The following is a 22,707-nucleotide window of genomic DNA, read 5'->3' as shown; positions in this document are numbered from 1 at the left end:
GGTTCATTTACATAGCACTTATCCTGAGAATATTTACCTTTGCATAGACAGCAAACAGAAGAGAAATCACATTTTCAAATGCAGCTACAAAATCAGGTACACTATACTGACAAAACACACCTCATCTGGCTTTTCTCTACATGTATCTCCAAGTGTCCTGATGCTCCAGTGTCAGTGAGTTAATATCCTCAATCATACTCAGATTTGCGCCGTTGCATTATTTGTGCTACGGGAGCGGGCTGCCACCTGTTACCTTTACCCCGTCACTCCTGTTTGAGTCCGCAGGTGACCGGCTGTCTCCATTGACGTGGTCGCTGCAAGGAGATTTTTATCCTGTTAACACTTTGTCGTCGATGTGTCATCTCCCGCCTCTGGAGCTGCTTTGGATGTTGAGAATTTAATTGCATTTGGGGCGCATTTACACCTGAATTTTAATGCGGTTTAGCTCCATCCAAACATAATCTAATCAGCCAGGATGCATGCTAATGCTTGGTGGGGTTAGTTCTATCTCTCTCTCTCTCTCTCTCTCTCTCTCTCTCTCACACACACACACACACACACACACACACACACACACACACACACACACACTAATCTATTTGTATTTCACTGGCACGAGGGTTAGTATAAATATTTGATGGGATCAGAGGGTACTGGGGCCCGCTGTCTCCCTTTCAGTCCCCGAGCTCAGCCGGTCTGACCCCAAATCCCCGCTTTGGATCAATAAGGACCAGGCAGAGATTTGCACACACTCTGAATACATACACACACACACACACACAGACTTTTGATCCTGCGCTGCCAGGGTCTTTGTCGGAGCAGATCAGAGATAGAGATAGAGGGGGTTATCAGGCTTCACAATCGCTATTGATCACAGCCTAGAGAGCACTAGAGTTTATCCCCTCTCTCTCTTCCCTCTGCCTCCGTCTTTACACATCAGCTCTGCTCTCTCAGCGTGACCTTGCCCTTTTTTCTCCCCCACCTCCCTTCCTCTGCCCTCTTTGGTATCAGTTTCATGCGCAGTCGCTCTTATCCTCCTCCTCTTTTCTTTTTGTCTCTCTCGCCTGCTGATTTTGGATTGATAACCTCATGTCTCTAATTGCAAAGAGAGAGAGAGAGAGAGAGAGATCACCTGACTATATAAAAAACCCAAACGCACCGCAGAGCATCGTGCTCCACCTTATCTGACGAAACCGTTGTGGCGAGCAAAAAAAACAGAGTGAGCGATGTCTGCACTGGCCAGCGTGAAACCTGGCCTTTAAGCCGGGGTCTCCTTGATTAATAATGAATTTGTTTGCTGTAAAAGAAACGCTTGTAAGATTTCAGTTTATCAGAGCAACGCAGGGAGATGATGAAACAGAAGGGGTGCACATCCTCCTCCTTCCTTCTTGTCTTTCTTCTCTCTCTCTCTCTCTCTCTCTCTCTCGCTTTCATCATCTCTCTTTATCGCTCCTGTACAATGCAATCTTGCAAAACATCACTGAACCCGATCTATTATTTATTAATCTAGGTTCATCAAATCGATCAAATTCAAACCAAAGAGACTGACCGGGTAGAAAACAAAACTTTGAAAAAATTACTAAAAAAAAACCAACAACACTTCTTTAATGAAATAATCTACAATTTGACATAAATGCATATTTATTTTACTTCTCATAATTGCTGAATGATATGATTTACCACAGTAGTTATTCAGTTTCTACCTTTACTGCTCTGAACGCCCGCTGTCAGGTACGTCTCTCCGCATTAAAAAGGAGCTCTTTGTTTGAAATAAACTGAGGAGGCACTGGGTAAGATAAAAAGGTAACACTTTACAATAAGAGTACAACAATTAACATTAGTTAATGCCGTAATAAACATTAAGTAACAGGTAATAAACATTAAGTAACAGTTAACTAACCGTTAACTAATGTGTCTAAGAATCATGTACTAACGCTGTTCATGCTAAGGTATTAATTTGTATGTTATTTAAGGGTTATTGTAGATATTATTAAGATTAGTAAATGCCATAATAATCATTAACTAACAGTTAATTAACCATTACGGCATTAACTAACGCTAACTAACGTTAATTGTTGTACTCTTATTGTAAAGTGTTACCGAAAAAAAGTTTGCTCACTTTTTATGATACAAAGAAATTAATAATGACAAACCGAACACTGGTTAAATAAATGATGTAAAATACATTACATCAACTAAAAAATCAGATTACACCAAAATGGGAATTAAGTTGGGACTTAGTTATTAAAATTAGTTTAAAAAAGCATAAATCAATGGATGTTACATTCTTACATGACTAATAAGAGTATTGTGCAGGACATTCCAGCTGTATTCAAGAAATGCAAACTTAAAACCCAGAAATGGAAAGCCAAATCCAGAAAATAAGGAAAAAACTTTTTTAATTTTAGTGTGCAGCAGTGATTTTGGATGATCACATTTTCACAGTTTTGGATTGTAATAAAGAAGTTTTGGATTGTGATCTTCTGCAAAAGAAAACCTGTATCGCCACCACCACTGGCCAAACTGTATGATTGCCTTTGATTTCTGGGAATGGCAGTGCAAAAATACCTACATCAAATAGACAAGGATTTTTCAGATTGCCACTTTAAATGATCAGTTTGGGAGTCAAGCAACAGAAAAATGAATGAATGAATGACGAATGAAGAATATTGTGAACTAAAAAACAGCACATGTTCAGCAACAGCCAGCATATGAAACAACAGTTAGATGTTCAATTGTCTTCACAATACTGTCTACTTTATTCTTCCCTTTTTTCTGTGCCTTTGCCATCCTGCCAGGTTGGCTCCTTCTTCATGATCAACCTGTGCCTGGTGGTCATCGCCACCCAGTTCTCGGAGACCAAGCAGAGGGAGCACCAGCTGATGCAGGAGCAGAGAGCCCAGTGCTCGTCCTCCTCCACGCTGGCCAGCGAACCGGGCGACTGCTACGAGGAGCTCTTCCAGCTGGTTTGCCACATCCTCCGCAAGGCCAAGAGACACACCATCGCCCTCATCTGTGCCCTGAGGGGGAAACCGCGGGGCTTCAGGGGCGTCGGCAGAGGTGGAGGAGGAGGAGAGGGGAGAGAGAGGAAGGCCAATGGAGGGGGAGAGCCTGAGAGGAGACGGGCGTTAAGGCGTGGCACATACGGTACGTACTTTCTGCAGTTCACTTTTATGCACTTCAGATTCAGCGTTATCTATCAAAGATTCATGCAGTTTCTATGAGGAGTTACTTTTCAAACCATTCCACATCCTAATTGGTGGATATCTTCATTTGAAATGCATTTACTTCTTGTTTCCACCAACATATCCGTACATACATACATATAAAATGCATCCGTGCTTGCATTTCTGACAGGCACTTGGAGCAATGGGCAGTGTGTGTGTTCTTTTATACCCCTTCGTTATCCAGGAAAGGCTGACGGAGCATGTAATACTCTTTGTCAGCACCACCAGGCTTCACATTCATACAGTCACACAGATTCACACTGCATAAAAAATCCTCTTAACAAGTCGTTTAGTCTCGTATTCAGGCCTGCAATCGTGTTTTCCCTCAAAAACATAAGCCGGTGGGATGAGGGAATCCCACTTGTGCCCAGACTTGTCTTGATTCAAGCGTGGTTTTCTTGATATTAGCACACTGAACCGCCTTATTCTGCCGTGTCTCGGCATATACGTTCTTGTAAGCACAGAGAAAAATTCCTGAAAGTGATATTATAGGAGTAACAAGTGGCTTTGTCTCGTCAAGGTGAGAAAATGCAGCTCTCAGAGTTGAAATTCAAACACTATGAAATGGCATCTTACTTCCTAGACTTTCCACATTTCCTCTTACAACAGGATGTTTGGTGTGGGACTAAGTGACAAGGGATCAGTCAAAAGTGTCCAGTAGGATATCAGTTAAGGAGAGAAGCTTAGTCTTATCTGACGGGATGGTTTTGACGGGCATGATTATTAGTTGAAATTTTATATACACTGGTGGAGTATGACCTATGCTGCTTGGTTTATTGAACATGGCTAAGCAGAGTACAGAGATGCAGATTTCATATAATCAAGCCGTAAATTAACCCAAAGGGCAAATTTAAGAGATATTACAACATTAAGCGATATTACTTGATATCTGTAACGCTACCACAATCAGTTTCGCCCAGTATTTACATTAAAACCTCCTGAAATTGCTGGAAATCGCTTGTGACTGAGGCTATCACTAGCTTGTGGATCACATTAACACTGGACTTAAAGATACACGGTCTTATAGGAAGTAAAAGTAATGAAAGTTCAGTCCATAAGTACGGTGGCCGAGAACCGCCATCGCTGCAAATAAAAAAAAACAAAAAAAAAACGATGCAAACAACAAAAAACACTGCAAATAAAAAAAAACGCTGCAAATAAAAAAAAACGATGCAAACAACAAAAAAACGCTGCAAATGAAAAAAATGCTGCAAATAAAAAAGAAAAATGCTGCGTTGCAAATAAAAAAAAGCAACGATGCAAGCAAAAAAGCCGAAACGGATTTTTCATGGCAGATTTTTTATATTTGTTATATTTAAGCAATAAGCCCCTTGAAGCCGTGGGTTACAGTGATTTTACAACGGCTGAGGGGCGTTCTAAAATGTAAAATCGCCGTTGTAAAATCACTGTAACTCACGGCTTCAAGGGGCTTATTGCTTTTATAAAACGGTTACCCTACATATAGCCCATAAAATAAACACACAAGAAAAAAATCAATAATTTATTGGTAATTATGCAACAATAAAGCTGAGAACTATTCATTCTTCCACCAAGCAAGATAGAGTGGACAGAATGAAAATGGGTTTCTAATGTACGATTTTTTTTTTTTTTAACACCCTCCACTCTTGTCCTCTCAGGTGCTTCTTGCCCCCACCATAATAAACCCGACCACGCTTCGTCTGACCTCGCCGCCACCGACGGCTGTCCTCACTGCACCATGGCGCTGTCGCTCACCGACGGGGCGGGGCCACCCGGGGGTCGGGCCACCAACGAAGCCGAGGAGGGAGCCGTGGAGGAGACGGACAGGGAGGACGTCCAAGCGAGCGGCAAGGAGAAGGGCAAGAAAGGCGGGGAGGGAAGCGGCGGGGAATGCAGTCCCACGCGGCGCTGCAGGGAGCTGTGGTACGAGATGAGGATGAAGCTGTGGGGCATCGTGGAGAGCAAGTACTTCAACCGAGGCATCATGATCGCCATCCTCATCAACACCATCAGCATGGGCATCGAGCACCACGAACAGGTACGGACAGGTGTTTGTGCTTGATATGGAGTCCGATCTTCAAGATTTTTTTGTATTATTTTACAATTTCTTTCATTTGCTCTCCTGTCTCCCCCTTATTCTTGTTTATTTTGCAGTATTTCTCTCTCGTTTTTTATCTTTTCAGCCTCTTTTACAGTTGTTTCTACGTACTTTTTATGCATTGATTAAGATGTACTGAATCAGAAATGTCAAAAAGAAAATGTATATTTTAAATATTGCAGAAAAGTGCATACCCTTACTTGAAGCACAAAAGTTTTCTGGTAAGGAAACTTTGATGGAAAACGCGTTTGAAGAATAAATCCTGATGCAGGTTGACTGGCATGACAGATTAACCGGAGTTTAAACGTGGCTTTGTATGGTTTGAAGTTTCATCTATAAAATATTTGCTCACTTTAACCTCCTAAAAGTGTCATACCTGCTGCTTGTCCATCTGTAAGATTCCTGTTGTCACAACAAGCACATTTTTCTTTCTTTTTTGGTTCAACCATTGAAATAAGACTTGAACTCTAACCATGAAACGCTGAAGAACAATAACAATATCAGTATCAACCCGGCTGATGGAAAGGCACCCAATATGCACTTTATTTTAACCAAAATGTTGCATAAAATTTCCTTGACAATTGGATGAGAGTTTAGCCTGTAACCACTGTAACCAGTCTCGATTTGAATTCAGTTTTCCACTAAACATTCAAGGGCTCTATTGGCATGGCTGGATTTTATGTCCGATGCCAACGAGGCGAGCCGAACCACAATCCAAATAGAATAAATGCAAATGCAAATTGTCAGATTAACATGTAATTACACAGGAAATCCATTCATTTCCTGCAGGGTTGAGCAACCAGAGAATCTCAGCCAATCAACAAGCTTGTCGCCGAAAAAAAAAGAAAAAAAAAGTTTCATTGGCCCGTCGACCGCCAATCAGATATCTGTGCTTTGTTGTTTTTGTTTTTTTTTTAGTCTACCAACGTGATTTTGTTTCATAAGGAGTTGTTCTACATGGCAAGTGATGGGAAAGGGATAAGAACTACAGCCGATTTACAACTCTGCAACTTTAATTTGAAAGGCAACAGGAAGGAACATCTCAAAAAACACTTTTTTAAAATTTATGTATTTATTTATTTATTTATTTATTTTTTATGAATGCTACCCAATTAGCACTTGTAGTAAAAGGCAATACCAAAGCAAATTTATCCGTTTAGTAATTTGCAGCTGTACAGATGCAATCAGAGCCTCTTGCAGGACACACAATCAGTCAAAATCGAGCAACTGGCAATTTGCCGGCAGAGTTTGTCCATTTCCAACCCTGTCGCTCCATGTCCAGATATCTCCTCATAATAAACTTCGCTATTTTCTGGCTCCTGCCCATCCGTCCCGCTCTCTTACTTCCTATCTCCACCTCGGTCCGTTTCTGTATAATGTGATTTCCAGCAGGGCAGATACGTCCAACACTGCGGCTCGCCCGAGGAGGATGAAGGCAGGGCCGCCGGAGCATCATCACTCCTCCTCACATCACACTGACCGAGAGCTCGTAACAGCTGAAATTGATCCCTCCGTGCACCCTTACACCTTTGCCATGCTTATTTCTCTCTCCTTTTTTTTTTTTTTTGGTTTCTCATTCTCTCTTTTGTTCAGTCTTTGTCTCTTCATCAATATCTCTCTTTCTCACTCTACCAGCGCCCACTCACTTCTTCCGCCGCCGCAGTGGTGGGTTGTCTCTCATCACAGGGGCGGCTAAAAATAGAGAAAACAGAGAGACAGAGAGAAAGAGAGAGAGAGAGAATGAAAGAGAGAGGGAGAGAGAGAGGCGGTTGGAGTGATGTAGGGAAAGACAAGCAGAAAAAAGAAGACAGGGAGTAAAAAGACAGAGAAATAGAGACAAGCACAGAGAGGGAGACTTTGCGTCTTTGTTGGAGAGTAACAATGCCTGTGGTTACACACCCTGATTTGCATCGTGTGTACCCACACACACACACACACACACACACGCACGGGAGTCAAGCCTCCATCTGTTTGAACAAGAGGTATTAGAGGCTTAATCAGTCTCATCGCTCTGATCTTGATCCTGTTGTCGCAGCCTGAAAATAAAGTGCTTCCAACTGTTCAACTGCACCTCAGGTCACTGGTTTCACTGGGAAAAAAACAATTAACCAGTGAGGGAAATAGTCACCAGCCACCAGACAAATGCTATATTGGAGATTTTTCCCAAGACCAAAAACCGTGAGAATCATGTCAGCAATAAAACTAGAATTCTTGATTTCTCCTTTTTTTTTTTTTTTTTTTTTTTTTTTTTGGCACAAGATGTCTGTATTTCCCAGAGAGGAAGCAATTTTTATGAATTTGTCCAGTGACCCCATATGATTATTGGCAATGAAAAAGTGGTTTTGGTGCTGTAAAAGTTTGTCGAGACAGTCTTACCAGCCACTTTGGCAGGGAACAAGTCATCATTTGGGGGGTTGTATTTTTTTATTGTTATTTTTTTTCCCCCCCATAACAAACAATTTGCTGGTGAGATCGTGAAAGGTGCCAGGGGTGAAGGAGAAAATGTCCCCCGCACTTACAGCAAAAAGCAAATTTGTTCCTCCACCATTTGTTCCGTGACATTTTTGTGATAACATAAGCACACATTGTTGCAGTCCCAAGATACAGACTGCAATACAGTAAGTCAACAGCAGCTCCCACTCTCATTACATATTCACTGCTCTGGGATGTAGCTGAGCCAAGGCTGGGAGGTGCAATGACAAGAAAAAGGAAATATTTCAAGGCTCAGATTTACTAATTCGTCACTACGAGATACAATTTATTCCCTCAATCTAATCAACTCATTCTCCCGATTTAGTTAATTCATGGCCACAAGATATAACCCGTTCCTTTTTTAGTTAATTTGTGGCCACGAGTTAAATGTGCAACACTCATCTTTTCTCTCGGGAGCAGACTACGACAGAAAATATTTGTTCCCGAAGAGCTCATGGCCAAGACTAGACAATGTTTGTCAGTGTGGATATCTTAGTTTAACACAGATGTAATGAAATAGGTAACTGATTCTTTATGACATGCATTTCACAAAAATTGATAATCACGATTTCAATAGAAAGTCGGTTAAATGGCAATTTGTGCATGGCGATCCTGCTTTTTGACTTATTTCTGTGTCCCGCGAATGAGGTTTGAATATTTATATCCAGCAATGAGTTTTGTTCACTTTCCCCCACTCCTTATGTCAGCACAGGGCAGTGTGAAGTCCCTGTTTATTCTGTTGTTTACACTGTTTATTCTGTTTTATCTATTTATTCTCTCTTGCACTCATTATTATTTAGCTCTTGTTTTTTTTTTTTTTTTTTTACGTACTAGTTATATAGATTATATTTTAATTATTTAAACTGCCCCACAATTCCATCTCTGTTGTAATCCGGAAGCCAAGCAATGACATTTCGTTGCAAAAAACTCACTGCTGTGTTTTGTTTTGTTTTGGGTTTTTTTTTGTGCAATGACAATAAAGAAAGTCTAAGTCTAAGTCTAAAGATGAACGGAAGTCTGGTAATGAAGCATCACAGCGCTGTTTTGTCTGATTTGTCTTTTGCTCAGACTCATTCCCCCCACAACTGTCATGATAAACGGAAAACTTCTCTATGGATTATGTCTACTGATGACATACAAAGTGGGCTCTGATTTCCCTGGTAAAGATTCGAACCCCCACCCCTCACAGCTCTGCTTTGAAGGGCCACCACCCAGTCGAGGGCACTCCAAAACTAGGAGTAGGGCAAAGGGAAGGGAATGGCTCTGAGGCTGCTTCCCAGTAAGGCCCTGCCTCCTCACCGGGAAGCAGGTCGGACCAGACAGCGTTTGCCTGGATCTCTGGCAGGTCCACATGGGTGCCACTGTGCACACAATGGGACACATTGTGAGGGCACAACTACAGAAATATACAAGTCATGTGTATGGTGGTGTATCGCTATTTTTTTTAATGAACGCTCATGACAATATAAAAAATACAGAATATACATAAAACAGAAAAAATGTAAATATTTCAAAAATCACTGAACATCACTACTTTGGCCTATGAAACTGGCCATGTGTTGTAAAAATAAATAAATAAATAGAATGTACGCATTCATTGCTTAGACAAGAGTCGGCACTTTCCAACAAAAGTGAAAAAAAAAATAAAAAATACACAATTTTTTTTAAAAAAAGTTTAAAAAGTTGCATCGTCATTAGAAATAGCAATTTTTAAATAATATTGAAATACAGAGTGAATTTGATTGATGTTTCAGAGGGTTAAAAGCCATTCATTTTGGGGTGGCCAGTCAGTCTTAATGGGAATGGGGGGGGCAAAATTTCGTGTGCTTATTAAAGATTAACTGTTGAATGGATCTGGATGTGGGGTTTCTGGGAACATGAGCGTACATTGCAGGTAGAGGAATGGCAAAGTCAGCAGGGTCATATGAAATAATGCTGAGCACGGCAAGACAAGAGATATTGTCCAGCTGCTACCAGCATAGTATTTTCATTCATGAACATCAGGGTGCAATGCAATGCAAGATTTTCTTTGGATAGATTTTAGACAAGCTTACTTTGGTTCTGCTCAGCTTTTGTGTTTTTTTTTTTTTGTTTGTTTTTGTTTTTGTTTTACCTAAATTGTGCAGTGAAGTGATGAAACACAGGAAAGAGAGAACACCCCCTCAAAAAAAAAAAAAAAGAATGCAAACCAAAAAAACAAAACAAAACCTAAACTAAGTAGTAAGAATGTCAAGACTTGCTCACGTTTTCGCTTTCCCAAATCATCTCCGGTTCTCGGTGTGGCATCAAATCACCACACCTTTTATTTCAGTCTATACATCAGCCAACTGGAGAACACAAGTCTTTAGATCTGGTCCCAGATCTGCGCTAATGAGATGGCTGTAATAGATCTCCAGGGGCTGTTGACGCTGTTTGGCTGTTCTGCAAACAGCGGTCAGCCGTCACATCGTTACCAACACCGGTGGGCACACATCATTAGCCTGTGTTTCCACACTGCTAAACGCTCATTAGGACCGACAAACACACAGAAATACATGCACACGTCCAAACAGGCCTACACACACACACACACACACACACACACACAAGTAAATGTTAAATACACAGTCCCCATTGATTGTGGGCTGGTGAAATGTCAGAAGCGTCATTGCTGAAGTTACACAGGAGCTCTGTGGAATAGTGATGTGCTGGAAATCACGACCATGACAAATTTAGCTTTCTCACTCGCTGTGTGTTCGTGTGTGTGTTCGTGTGTGTGTGTGTGTTGGTGTTAATACCTGTTTAGATCGAGGAAGGGAGATAAAGAGCGCGAGACTGAAATAGCAACAGACACAAAGACAGTTGAATGGACAGACAGTGTTGAGTCATTCGGCACATTAACAGAATCTGATGAATTGAGATAGAAAGGAACACAGTGGCAGCCATTAAAAAAAAAAAAAAAAAAGAACACCTACCCATCCTGCCTGCAAACACACAGTGAAACTGCAAGTGTTAACAAGTGTTCATTGGACTTAAAGGAGCAGCGCATCCAAAATCCCAAATCCAAAATCCCACTAAACCCCCCCTGTGTGTGTGATTTGGTGAGGTTTCCACTCTGCTGTCCCTGTCTCCCTTCACTCCAGTGCAACTGGGCTGGGTGGGTATTCGTCTATGGAGCTCAAACTGTCAAAAATATTTGTGTGACAACTTTTGCGTCTCTCATCTGATTTGACTTTCATTTATTTATTTATTTTTTATGGTCTAAGAATATTTGCATCACCTTTTCTCCAGCTGGAAATCCTCAGGTCTGCTTGGCGCCCTGTGACATTTGCAGACTTGCAGACCTCGACACGACACTAGAAACATTAAAAACAACACCAAACACAGCTGACCATGGTTCAGCACAGGGCCCACTTGTATGCCATTATTCTTCTTCTTATTCTTCTTCTTATTCTTATTTTCTTATAGGGTACTGTGGCACTTGACCTTATCCAATCACAGTAATGATGTTAACATATAAACCAGGCAATGCACTGGCAATTTAATGATATCCCTGCAGCTGTGGTCTGGACTAATCTTGAAATAAAATCCCGAATCCTCTTTGTCTGAGACCGCAACAAGCCTGAGTGTGAATAAAAATGATTCTGAGACGAGACCGAGACCTTCGAAAAGCGTTTTCCAGACCAAGACTACTGACTGAGGGTGGTGGTTGTTAGCATTCTCAGAGCTGAATTAATTCTGTTCAAGACCGGGTGGGAAATTAGCATCCGCCAGCTGCCAGATGCGGGTGAATTTGCAGTGACTGGTAGATTTTTTTTTTTTTTTTTTCAGTCCAGCAGACACTGTGGTGGATTAAATGAAGTAGCCTGCAGTTCTGTGTTGACACGGCCGCGGTGTGAAGCCTGCTGGAGCTGCAATAACAATGAAAGCCAAGCAGACAGACAAAAAAAAAGGAAAAAAAACTTTTTTTTTTTTTAATGAAAGGTGGTGGAAGGAGGAGAGGGGAGAAGAACAAAACATGACGATGGAGTGTTCACCGAGTTCATGTCTTAGGTGAGGGGCAGTTAAATTTATTTGTCATGGAGACAAAACCAAAAACTGGAAGCAATTAACTCCTTTGAGCAACTGATTGTTTTTTCAAAAAACATGGCAAAAAATGATTAACAAATTTGTTATAAAATATATACAGCATTGGTAAAAATAAATAAATAAATAAATAAATAAAGGAAAAAAATACCAGAAAATTAAAAAAAAACAAAAAACAAAAAAAAACTTAAAATTAGCACACAAAAAAATATGTGAAAACATTGAAATAATGTATTTGAACATCACCTAAGCAATGGGCCTATTGCAAATAAAAATGTAAATGTTTATTTATTTTATTTTATTTTATTTTATTTTATTTTATTTTATTTTATTTTATTTTATTTTATCAAATTTGGTTCATTACTCCTCAGTGGCGTCGAGGCTTTTGTGTTGTGTCGGGTGTGCAGGCTATCGTGCCGCTCCTTGGCCTTTCCACCAATCGATGTGGGCCCGTCGATCCACTGAGAGTGAGATGGCTAACAACTAGACAAAGAGAGGAGAAAGAGAGATGAAGAAATAGACAGAGAGATGGAGAAAGAACGAGGGTCTGTTTTTGCATTCTAAGTTCTTGTTTGGAGTCTATTACACCTGCCACACTTGTGTGTGTGTGTGTGTAAGTGTGTTTGTTCTGGATAAAAGCTTTATTTCCTCTCGGTATTGATTGACTGGCACTGCTTGTGGTTGGTGAAAGCATGACCAAAGTGACCTATAACACCTCTGCAGACAATGTCCTTACACCCTCTGCTTTCCCATTTTCCTTTGTCCTTCCCTCATTTCCTCCCCTCTTTCATTTTCTCTCCTCATTTCCTGTCCTGCCATGTCTCCTTTTGCCTACCTTCCTTCAACTTTTCTCCCCTTTCTTGTTTTCTCTCCTCTCCTTCGGATCTGCTTTCTCTGTTCCTCTTCGTTCCATGTTTCTCTCCTTCCCTCCCTTCCTCTCCTCTGCTTCCTCTTGGTCTCTTTTCTCTTCCTCTTTTCTATTCCCCAACTTCTCTTCTCTCTGTTTCTCCGTTGGTTTCCCGCCCCCTTCCTCTCCTCTCGCAGCCCGAGGAGCTCACCAACGTTCTGGAGATCTGTAACATCGTCTTCACCAGCATGTTCTCTCTGGAGATGATCCTCAAAATCACAGCGTTCGGCTCCTTCAGCTACCTGAGGAACCCCTACAACGTCTTCGATGGCATCATCGTCATCATAAGGTACAAAAATTTAGTTCAAATTAATTTAACAAACAAAGTATGTGAATCGGATATGTGAATCTATCCACCAATATTTGATGATTAATGTAAAAAAAATATGTCTGTGGGTGAAACATCCCACTGATATAACTTCGAATGATATTTTTCAAAATAATAGCATTATTTATTTACAGTTTACCCTGCAAAAAATATTGATTTTATCAAGTCATTTAGGCCTGCATTCAGTGTTAAAAACTTTCTTAGTTTTCTTAAAGCGAGTGAAAAAGTCCACCAGTGGGATTATAATCCCACTTGTTTTTTTTAATGCAGGTTCACTTGTTTCAGGAATGTTTCAAGTAGAAATGTTTTGAAACAAGGCAGATGTAAAAAAAAACAAACACAAAAACAAACAAACACCTGGTTCAAGAAAACTCTGGAAACAAGTTGATGAGCACTGGAACCAAATGGTGTCACCAAATGCAGTCAAAATATTTTATAATGTTATTAAAAAGTAAAACTATTCTAGTTTGCAGTTTTCACCCCCACATTTTCCCAATATAGACATCCTTATTACATTTTTGATTTTTTTTTTTTTTTTTTTTTTTTTTGATTTTTTTAGATTAAAAAAAAAAAAAAAACTCTTGCAAAATGATTAATGACGTGAATGTAAGCAGGTAATGGGTCAGTGTGAAAGTTTTGACTCATTTTAACAAGTTAATTCCAAAACAGCTTTGGGAGGACAGGACAATATGCACTGGTGAAATCCTGAATGCCAAAATGTAGGAAGCATGTTCTGTCTCTCAGAATTGAATTATATTTGAGGGTGAAATCCTGCAGGTAAATTATTCATATTGTGTTTTGTCAAATTGTCATCCAGATCCCACCGGGATGAAATGTACCACCTGTATGCGTGCGGCTGTCACTGTGTCGCGATGCCAAAGCATCAGCCACAAACAGGTTTTGTGTTTTTTTTTTTTTTTTTTTTGTGATTTGTGCATTGAGCGTCAGGTGAGTGGCTGTGCCTTTGATCTTTTGGTGTTTTCTCAATTCATCTGGCTGAGCGCCCCTGTCTCTGATCCCCATTATATCCCAGAGATCAAATACACATCAAAGCTGCTCAAACTATACAAGATCAATTGCGCAGGTCATCACAGAAGATCCATGTTGATTGAATAAATCTACATCTGTCTTCTCATCTCTTGTCCCCTCTCTCATACGCCTTCTCTTCATCTATCTGAATGTCCTCAGATATTCATACAGAGCTGCTGTGTCAAAGTGGGCCCTTTTCACTCTCGGCCAATGCCCAGCCAGTGATATTTTGATGTTATTTTGATGTGCTGGATGGAGCCGTATGCCTGCTAAAAGACATGCGACGTGTAATTCCAAAAGCTCACCAACTTCACAAGAAAAGACAATGATAATTCGGCGACGGCAACATTGGGTTGTTGCAGCAGCAAATATTTTTTAAAAAGTAATTATTAAGTAGGGATTAAGTAAAAGTGTGATTTATTATGTGTATAACTCCATCAGCTTCAGAAGTCGATGCATTATGCAGAAGATTAGAACAACAAGAGCACCCCTTGTTGTCTTTTTTTTTTTCTTTTTCCTACATCTGCATGCATTGCTGTGAAGACAGGACGGGGGCATTTCATCCACTTTAAATGTGAATTAGAGAAATTATGTCTCCTTTTTTTTCCCCTGAGGCCAACAAAGGGCCTGGTGATGAGCATTAAGGCTATTAGCTCTACAGTGTTGATGTGGATGAATCAGCGGAGGATTCTGTTGTACTGGGAACAATGAACAAGATCAGGGTCGTGCGTTCAACAATGGAGCTTTGATGATTCAGTAACTGAGACTTGATTTCCACAAACAGTCAAAATTTGGGACTGACATCATGCATCATATGAATAGATTATGACAAGTGAAAAGCAGGTTAGTACCAGTTGCATGCTCTCTAGGTTTGAGAGACTGAGCTAATGATGAAGTGAACACCAAAACACAAATTATAACTCCCTAACTTTATCTATTTTATCTAGTCTTCTTTATTTGTTGTGTTCTCACTGGGCCTTGAGTGCTGAGATGTCGTTCTTTTCACGTACACCATGTTTGGAATGACAATAAAAGAACCTTGAACATGAACCTTTGAAAAGGATAAAGACATTTTTATTGTGATTTCTGGCAAACAACTCGATAACCCTAAACTAAACAATCTGATCTTGTAAAATGACACAGTTTAGCTCATCTGGAAACCAGTGAACTTGAAATGACACACAATTTGAATTTCACACTTTAAAGGTTATGACCGCCTGCATTTCAGACATATGCAGTTCAGTGAGGACCTCAGGGAAATCCTACAGCCTTTTAGCAGCAACAGTGTGTGCCTAACCCTATTAAAATTGTATTCAGTTACTGATTTTTCCATTTCTGCATTGCTGTCAACACAGGAAAACATGAATATAAGTATAGTTTAGAGCAGTGGTATCTCGGGTTCATACATTTGTTTTTATTAATACATTCAATGTTTTTGATGTAGTTGCATTGACTATAGGCCACTACTTCGGACTGAATTAGACCAACTGATGCGTCATACTACTGCATATAGATAGATAGATAGATAGATTGATTCATATAAGAATTACAGATGCACGATATTGGAGTTTTTGCCCGTATCCGATATGCTGATATTTTGATATTTTCCAACTCTTTTGGACAATACCAATACCAATATATGCACATATTTTTTTTTCCACCTAATTGCAGAGAACATCATGTCTCTCCTGCAGTGTTATTAACATTTTATTATTATGCTTGCCTATTATGCTTGTCTTATTGTGAAGGCCTACTGGCAGATGCAGACCTAAATGCTTTTCAAAATGTTCACATTCCACCGAGCAAAATAATAGAACTACTTCAGCTTAGGTTATATAAACATGCCGTATTTGTTTTTTTACATAACATTTTCTTTCAAACAAAACTGTAAAATGAATCTTGCTGAAACAGGCTTGGATGATGCCCTGCCTGAGAAAATCCTGATAACAGCAACAACATTTTGGGCCGATACTAATATTTCATTTCGAAAGCCGATATACTTAAAATTTCCTGCAGTCAGCATTCCCTCTTCTAACGTCCCTCGGCTGGTTTGGTGGTTGGTCGGTCTGTCTCTTTCCGTCCAGTGTGTGCGAGATCGTCGGCCAATCAGACGGGGGTTTGTCCGTGCTGAGGACCTTCAGGCTGCTCAGGGTGCTGAAGCTGGTGAGGTTCATGCCGGCGCTGAGGAGACAGCTGGTGGTCCTCATGAAGACCATGGACAACGTGGCCACCTTCTGCATGCTGCTCATGCTCTTCATCTTCATCTTCAGGTTAGTGTGTGTGTGTGTGTGTGTGTGTGTGTGTGTGTGTGTGTGTCGTCCTGACAAAGACCACTGGTTATGTTGCCATCTGTTTCTTGTCGTGCTCTTCATCTTCTGCTTGTACATGTGCACACAAGCATAAGCATGGGAGTGCACAAAGACACAGGTAAACATACAAATTAACACAAAGCTTTTTTTTTTAATCCTTCCTACTGTTTTCCAATTGTTTAGGGAGAGAGAGAGAAAGAGAGAGAAAGAGAGAGAGAGAGAGAGAGAGAGAGAGAGAGAGAGAACACTGTGAAGACATTTGCCTATACGTGTGTTTATATGTGCAGCTTCAGTCTACCTATCATTACAAAACTGTGTGTGTCAGCTCAACAGAAGGTCACAGTGTTCTGCAATGGCTGTTAACCCTGGATGCAAAATAATGAGCTGCCACTTGAAGACCTGGTGCACAATAACAAGCGAGCGCTTGAGGAAGCTCAGACACTGACACAGCATCAAATAAAAGGCGTGGAGTGTTCTTCAGTGGACAATCAACAGCCTTATCCCTCTCTCTCTCTCTCTCTCTCGCTCTCTCTCTATCCCTCCTTCTCTAAGCTTCAGTTTTCTTTTAGGAGCCCATTCTTGAAATTTTGTTATGTAAGCTTTTGTGGATGGCATTGGCCCCCATCTCACATTACATATACAAGTTCATGCATGTTCTTGCACAGAAATACGAATATGTATAGTATGTGCAGGCATACTTCATCATATATGCTCATATTGCAACTTGTAAGCACTTACTAGGACATATTTTTGTGATTTCATGCTACTTTCTGTGGCAGTGCTGGAATATGTGTTGCTGCTTTTTTATTTCTTTTTCTTTCCTTCTGCTTTGTGAGTCTTTTGGATTTTCAAAACACAACCATGTACAGCGTTTTTCCTCTTGTCTCATTATACTGGTGATTTAAGTACCTCATCCGCACTAATGCTCCATCTGCTTCTCAGATCTGATTCAGATTCAGATTGTGTTTAATTTCGTCAATTTGCGTTGGTGATTTGTGTAAATCTAATTTTGTCATTTTGTCTTTAGTATCTTGGGGATGCATATCTTTGGCTGCAAGTTCAGTCTCAAGACAGAGGCTGGAGACACAGTGCCGGACAGGAAGAACTTTGACTCTCTGCTGTGGGCCATCGTCACCGTCTTCCAGGTAAACAACACATCCATCTGGTGTGTGCACAAGGCAGGGTGGCTTTATTCGTACGGCACATTTCATACGCAGAGACAATTCAAAGAGCAGAATTCATAAAAATACAGAAACATAACTGAAGGTAAAATGGAATTGAAAGTGGCTGTTCAGCAAATGTTTCATTTCATAGCAGAACAGGCACAGCAGAACATAAAGGATTTACATTTAAATTTAAAAGTTGTCAGCGTTGGCTTGTCTGATATAGTCTGTGAGTTTGTCAGCTACGAAGGAAGTAAACTTCAGGCACTTTTGTGTCGAGCAGGAATATATAAAATGTAAAAAGCCTTTATGAAAACATGGCTAGTTCATATATACAGAAAAAAACAACCTCTGAGGTCTTTTTCAGGGTGCAAATTTGCATTGTTGATTTATTTATTTTTGTTGTTTTTCTTTCTTTTTTTTTTCCCAAAAATGGACCCCTAGGGAAACCCACAGGTCATGGAGTGGGATACCTGCTCAGACTCACAGTTTCCAGTGCAAATTAAATTTACTATCATGAATATATGACCTGAACCACTTAAAGTACCACCCAGTTTTCTAATGTTTGTAATAGTATTGTGCGGTCTGCAGAGTCAAAGGCTGCTCTATAAGATCCACCAGCAGGACAAAGACTTTGCCTGCATCATTATTGAGGCGAATGTCATTTAATACTTTTAAGAGTGCAGTCAAAGTGCTGTGGTGTGGCTGAAATCTTGATTGCAAGTTGTCAAAGTAGTTGTTCAGGGTTAAGAAGTTGCTGCGTTGAAAGTTGAACCAACTTCAAACTAGAACGAGCACCAGCCCTGAACTAGCACTAGGATCTTGTTGCATCACCATTTATTCCCACTTTCCCCTTCATTGAATTCAAGCCATAGTTGGAATCTGTTTTCAATTCATATACTTGGTGAAGTAAAATTTTCTACTTGTAGTGCCTGTCTTTCTATCTATCCTGTGATTCCTGTTTTGGCTTAGCACCAAGTCTATGCCAGGTAGCAGTGGAACCAGTGTCTGTTCAGGTGATTTTTGTAATACCAAGTATCAGGACAGAAACTGTATTATCTGAATGGAACATTACACTTTAATTAGCACGGAGAGTAGCTCCAGGCTTCGTTGTCTTACCATACATTGATATAGGGAGTGTGTCATCATGTAGTCCTTTCTCAGCTCGATGTGAAACTCTTTGCCTGGAGTTCAGCGTTTTCCTGAAGGCGCCTTGCCTGTCGAGGTTTATCTGTCAGTGGTATCTGTCAAGCGGCACACTCTGCAGCGTTTCGCTTGTAGACGAAAATCAAACCCGCTCAAGAAGTTCCCAAAAAGTGAATAATCACGACCCGCTGTCACTTTTACAAATAATCCAGCTGTTAGAGTTGAGCACTGCTCGTGGAGAAGTGGGGGGGGGGAGTAGGAAGTAGGAAAACTTTGAAATTCAAGGAGCAAAGCAGTGAGCAAGAGCAAAAGCCCCAAGAGCTACTGCATTGTAGCGCCGGTGTAGTCATGAGGAAGGCAAGACTACAGGCATGCATGCAAACACACGATGGAAATTCAATCATGTGAACAGCTCATGATGCAAACTTGAGCATATTCTCTATAAATCAAATAATGTGTAAAGCCTTTGATGGACAGTAGCTTACAGTGATCAAATGCAAACATCTGTAACGTGCAAATCTGCCCATACTAAACAATGTAAGAGTTCATTCAGGAATATTGGAGCTCTCTGGTAGTATGATGAAGATACTATCTTAAATTTTCAATATGCTCTTTTGTATTTTTATCTATATTCTAATCTAATTTGCTGCTGCCATGACCCAATTTCCCCACAGGGATCATTAAAGTTTCATCTTATCTTATTATACCTTCTATGAACTTTCTTTGTATGTATGTGTGTGTGTGTGTGTGTGTGTGTGTGTGTGTGTGTGTGTGCTCTCTCAGATCTTGACTCAGGAGGACTGGAACGCAGTTTTGTACAACGGCATGGCGGCCACCTCTCCACTGGCTGCTCTCTACTTCGTGGCCCTCATGACATTTGGCAACTACGTCCTCTTCAACCTGCTGGTGGCCATCTTGGTTGAGGGCTTTCAGGCAGAGGTAAGGGCACTTTCTCCAAAATGAAGTATCCCCAGCACCGGTGAACAACACTCCAACATGCCCATCTCCATAATAGTTAGTTTATGCTTTGAAATACAGATTAAAATGCTGATTCTCAATGAATGCAGTGAGCTGGCCAAGTTTCATCACCATTCTTCAGAATGAAATCCTTGTCACTGCACAGGAGGCCCTGTTGTCCACTTGCATCAAGATTAATTTTGAGATGCTGAACATGATACAACAGCTGGTTCGTGCGCAGAGATTTGATTGAACAAGAGGCATTCTATGAGTGCTGGCAGACAGTATAACATGCGCAAAGATGGACAGCCATATGAAACCCACTTGGCTGTATTATAGTCACTTCGTGCAATGTGGCAGCAAAACCTGCAGTTTCTGTATCTTTAAATGTACAACATGTTTTAATTTACTTCTCCCCAAAGACCACGTGAGGAACAGCCTGTCATGGTGCAATACGTTGTGTTTTTATTCTATATGTAACTACTAAATGAGGCTGTGGAGTTTATTGGGAAGATACATTGTTGTAAGGCAATCTGTGTCATCCTAACCATAAACTAACTCTTGTGCAAATTCCCTCTGTGCAATAATCCATATTCAATACCATACTTATGTGCAATAACCTATAGTGCAATAACTCCTGTCCATGTATGCACTTGTACATATATTTTTTTCTTTTCTTTTTATTCTATATATATATATATTTATATTTATATTTATATTCCTTTCTTTATTTTTCTTGACTATTTGCTCTTTTTACTTTACACTTGGAGTGGGAGTTGTTATTGTAACAAAAAGTAATTTCCCCCTGGGGATCAATAAAGTATTCTGATTCTGATTCTAAGTATCATCCTTTCTATGGACAAGTAGATACATGATTTCCCTGATGCCCGTGGCTTGACTGGTATTTCTTGTAGCACCTTACTCCCAACCTTTTGAGTGTGTATACACACACACACATCGATAGCGACTAGATGGTGCTAAAACATCATAAAATCACACATTGTACCTTTAACATTGTCACATGCCAAACTGATCAAACTTCTAATACATGCCAAAATAAATCAAACATTTTAAGTTGCATGTTTTTAGCCACTAACTATGACATGACTTTAAGATTGAAACTTGCAATTTCAAGTTAAGACTGATTTTTTTTTTTTTTTTTTTTGTCTCAGTATAGCATTGAGTTGTCAAGGCATTACTTTGTTTTATTTATTTAATTATTTTTTTTAGTACTTAGAGCCTATGATTACTTATTGGCTGTGTCACTAATATTTTCCACAACCAGTCAGTTTAGTAGAGCTACATTTGGTTTATACCGAGTATTAGTGGCACAGAAATATAAATGGATATGATTGATATATAGTATAATTCAGTGTGTGTACTGCTCCGGGTTGATTTTGACAGTGAAATAGTGATATTGGTGTATTGGTATAAGATACAGTGAAATCCTTACGCCAGCTGTCTCAGTGTAAACCAGAGGAAAATGATACTACAATCTATTACTGTTACATAAATTCTCAAACCACAGAAACATTACAGGGAAATTGTTGCCTGGTTGAATAACTCGGTGATGTGTGATGAATCAGAATCAGAAGCTTTTCGATCAGCGGGTCGGCCCTTTTTGAAACGCCTAGTCTCTCGCTCTCTCTTTTACTCCCCCTCTCTGTTTCTCTCTCATACCGTCTTACTGTCTTTCCATCTGTCTCTCTGAATTTCTCTCACTGCTAAGACTAGCTACACACCAGAGGATTATCGAGACGATTGACACCAAATTTGCCGATCATGGCAATTGTGCACTGTTTGATCTGTGTGACGTGACGGCTTCTCCAAATCAGTTTCAAGTTTCAAAGGTCCCCCCCGCTGTGTCCCGCTACCTAACGTCGACCTCTTCTCCTTCTCATTTTCCCTCTATCTCGTCTCAATCTCACCCTGTCTCTCTCTCTCTCTGCAGGGAGACGCCAACCGTTCCTATTCAGACGATGACCGCTCCTCTTCAAACTTTGATGAGAGCGAGAAGCACAACGACTCCCTGAAGTTGTCTGGTGAGCCAACAGGCATGATTCCCTCCCACTCTGAAATCCGTACTGCATCATTCAATATTCATTTTTTTTGTTTTGTTTTTTCTTATCTATCAATAACTTGGGCCTTGAGTTGCATTTCAAATAACAGACTCGTCTGCATTCAGAACTTCAAGCTGTCCTCTTTGTCAGTCAGTAGATAGGACTTTTCTGATGTATTTATTATCTTCAGTCCTATAAGCTTGGCAAAATTTATCATAAGTCGATGAAGAGTTGAAGATGTAGCATTTGAATAAAGGTACATAAGCAATAATACATGACTTTAAGTGCTACAATGTGGGATACTGCAAGTAGATCAATAAAGCACAATGCAGATTAGTGTGAAATAACCTCAAGATTATTGTTCAATTATACCACCTCTTTTTTTTTTTTCTTAATTCTCTGTTGATTTTTTTAGATGCTGAGAAAACATGAAAAGATAAAAAGCTCTGTCTAGACTGTAGCTGCCTGCTGTTGCTATAAGCAGCATCAAGCAACGTAGACTCACGATTAGTTCGATATTTTTATTTGACTAGCCTACTTTTCAGACAGCTGGTAAATGCCTGAGAAGTACTGTCAAGATCCTTACTGCTGATTTCAGTAAACCGCTCATTTGCGCTTTTTAGTGGAGACTGTTCATCCATTGGAAGTTTTTTTTTCCCACTGTTAAATCAAAAGTAAGTAGTAAGCCTATCATTGTATTGTATTTCATTGTAATTCATAGCTGCTGCTGTTAGTTTGTCAAACCGTTGCAGCATATCAGGTGCTACAGTTTGAGAAGACCAAACTGTAAATGGTTTAAAGTTAAATAAGGCAATGGCATACAGTACATTTGCAAAAAAAAAAAAAAAAATGTGTTTGTGACTATACTGGGGGATTATGGGTACACATGCACACCTAATGCCTCTCAGACAATCAAAATGTGAGACTGGAAGTGCCTGCTGTACTGCTGAATTTGTCATCATCATAG

At 40.1% G+C, this 22,707-nt stretch overlaps 1 protein-coding gene across 1 annotated transcript in view; it reads left to right on the top strand.

Annotated features, from left to right (window-relative positions):
* LOC115359916 (voltage-dependent T-type calcium channel subunit alpha-1I-like) overlaps positions 1–22,707 on the top strand; it is a 222,209-nt gene that overhangs the window by 112,439 nt on the left and 87,063 nt on the right. The window contains exons 8-14 of the mRNA XM_030052613.1: positions 2,799–3,138; positions 4,865–5,244; positions 12,886–13,037; positions 16,190–16,375; positions 17,442–17,559; positions 19,507–19,662; positions 21,632–21,722. Of these exons, the coding sequence (XP_029908473.1) occupies positions 2,799–3,138; positions 4,865–5,244; positions 12,886–13,037; positions 16,190–16,375; positions 17,442–17,559; positions 19,507–19,662; positions 21,632–21,722 (1,423 nt within the window). The remainder of the gene's footprint in view (positions 1–2,798; positions 3,139–4,864; positions 5,245–12,885; positions 13,038–16,189; positions 16,376–17,441; positions 17,560–19,506; positions 19,663–21,631; positions 21,723–22,707) is intronic.

The sequence above is a fragment of the Myripristis murdjan genome, chromosome 1, assembly GCF_902150065.1.
Source record: "Myripristis murdjan chromosome 1, fMyrMur1.1, whole genome shotgun sequence".
NCBI lineage: Eukaryota > Metazoa > Chordata > Actinopteri > Holocentriformes > Holocentridae > Myripristis > Myripristis murdjan.
The sequence above is the reverse complement of the archived record's forward strand: the minus strand, read 5'-3'. Positions and strand labels throughout refer to the sequence as shown.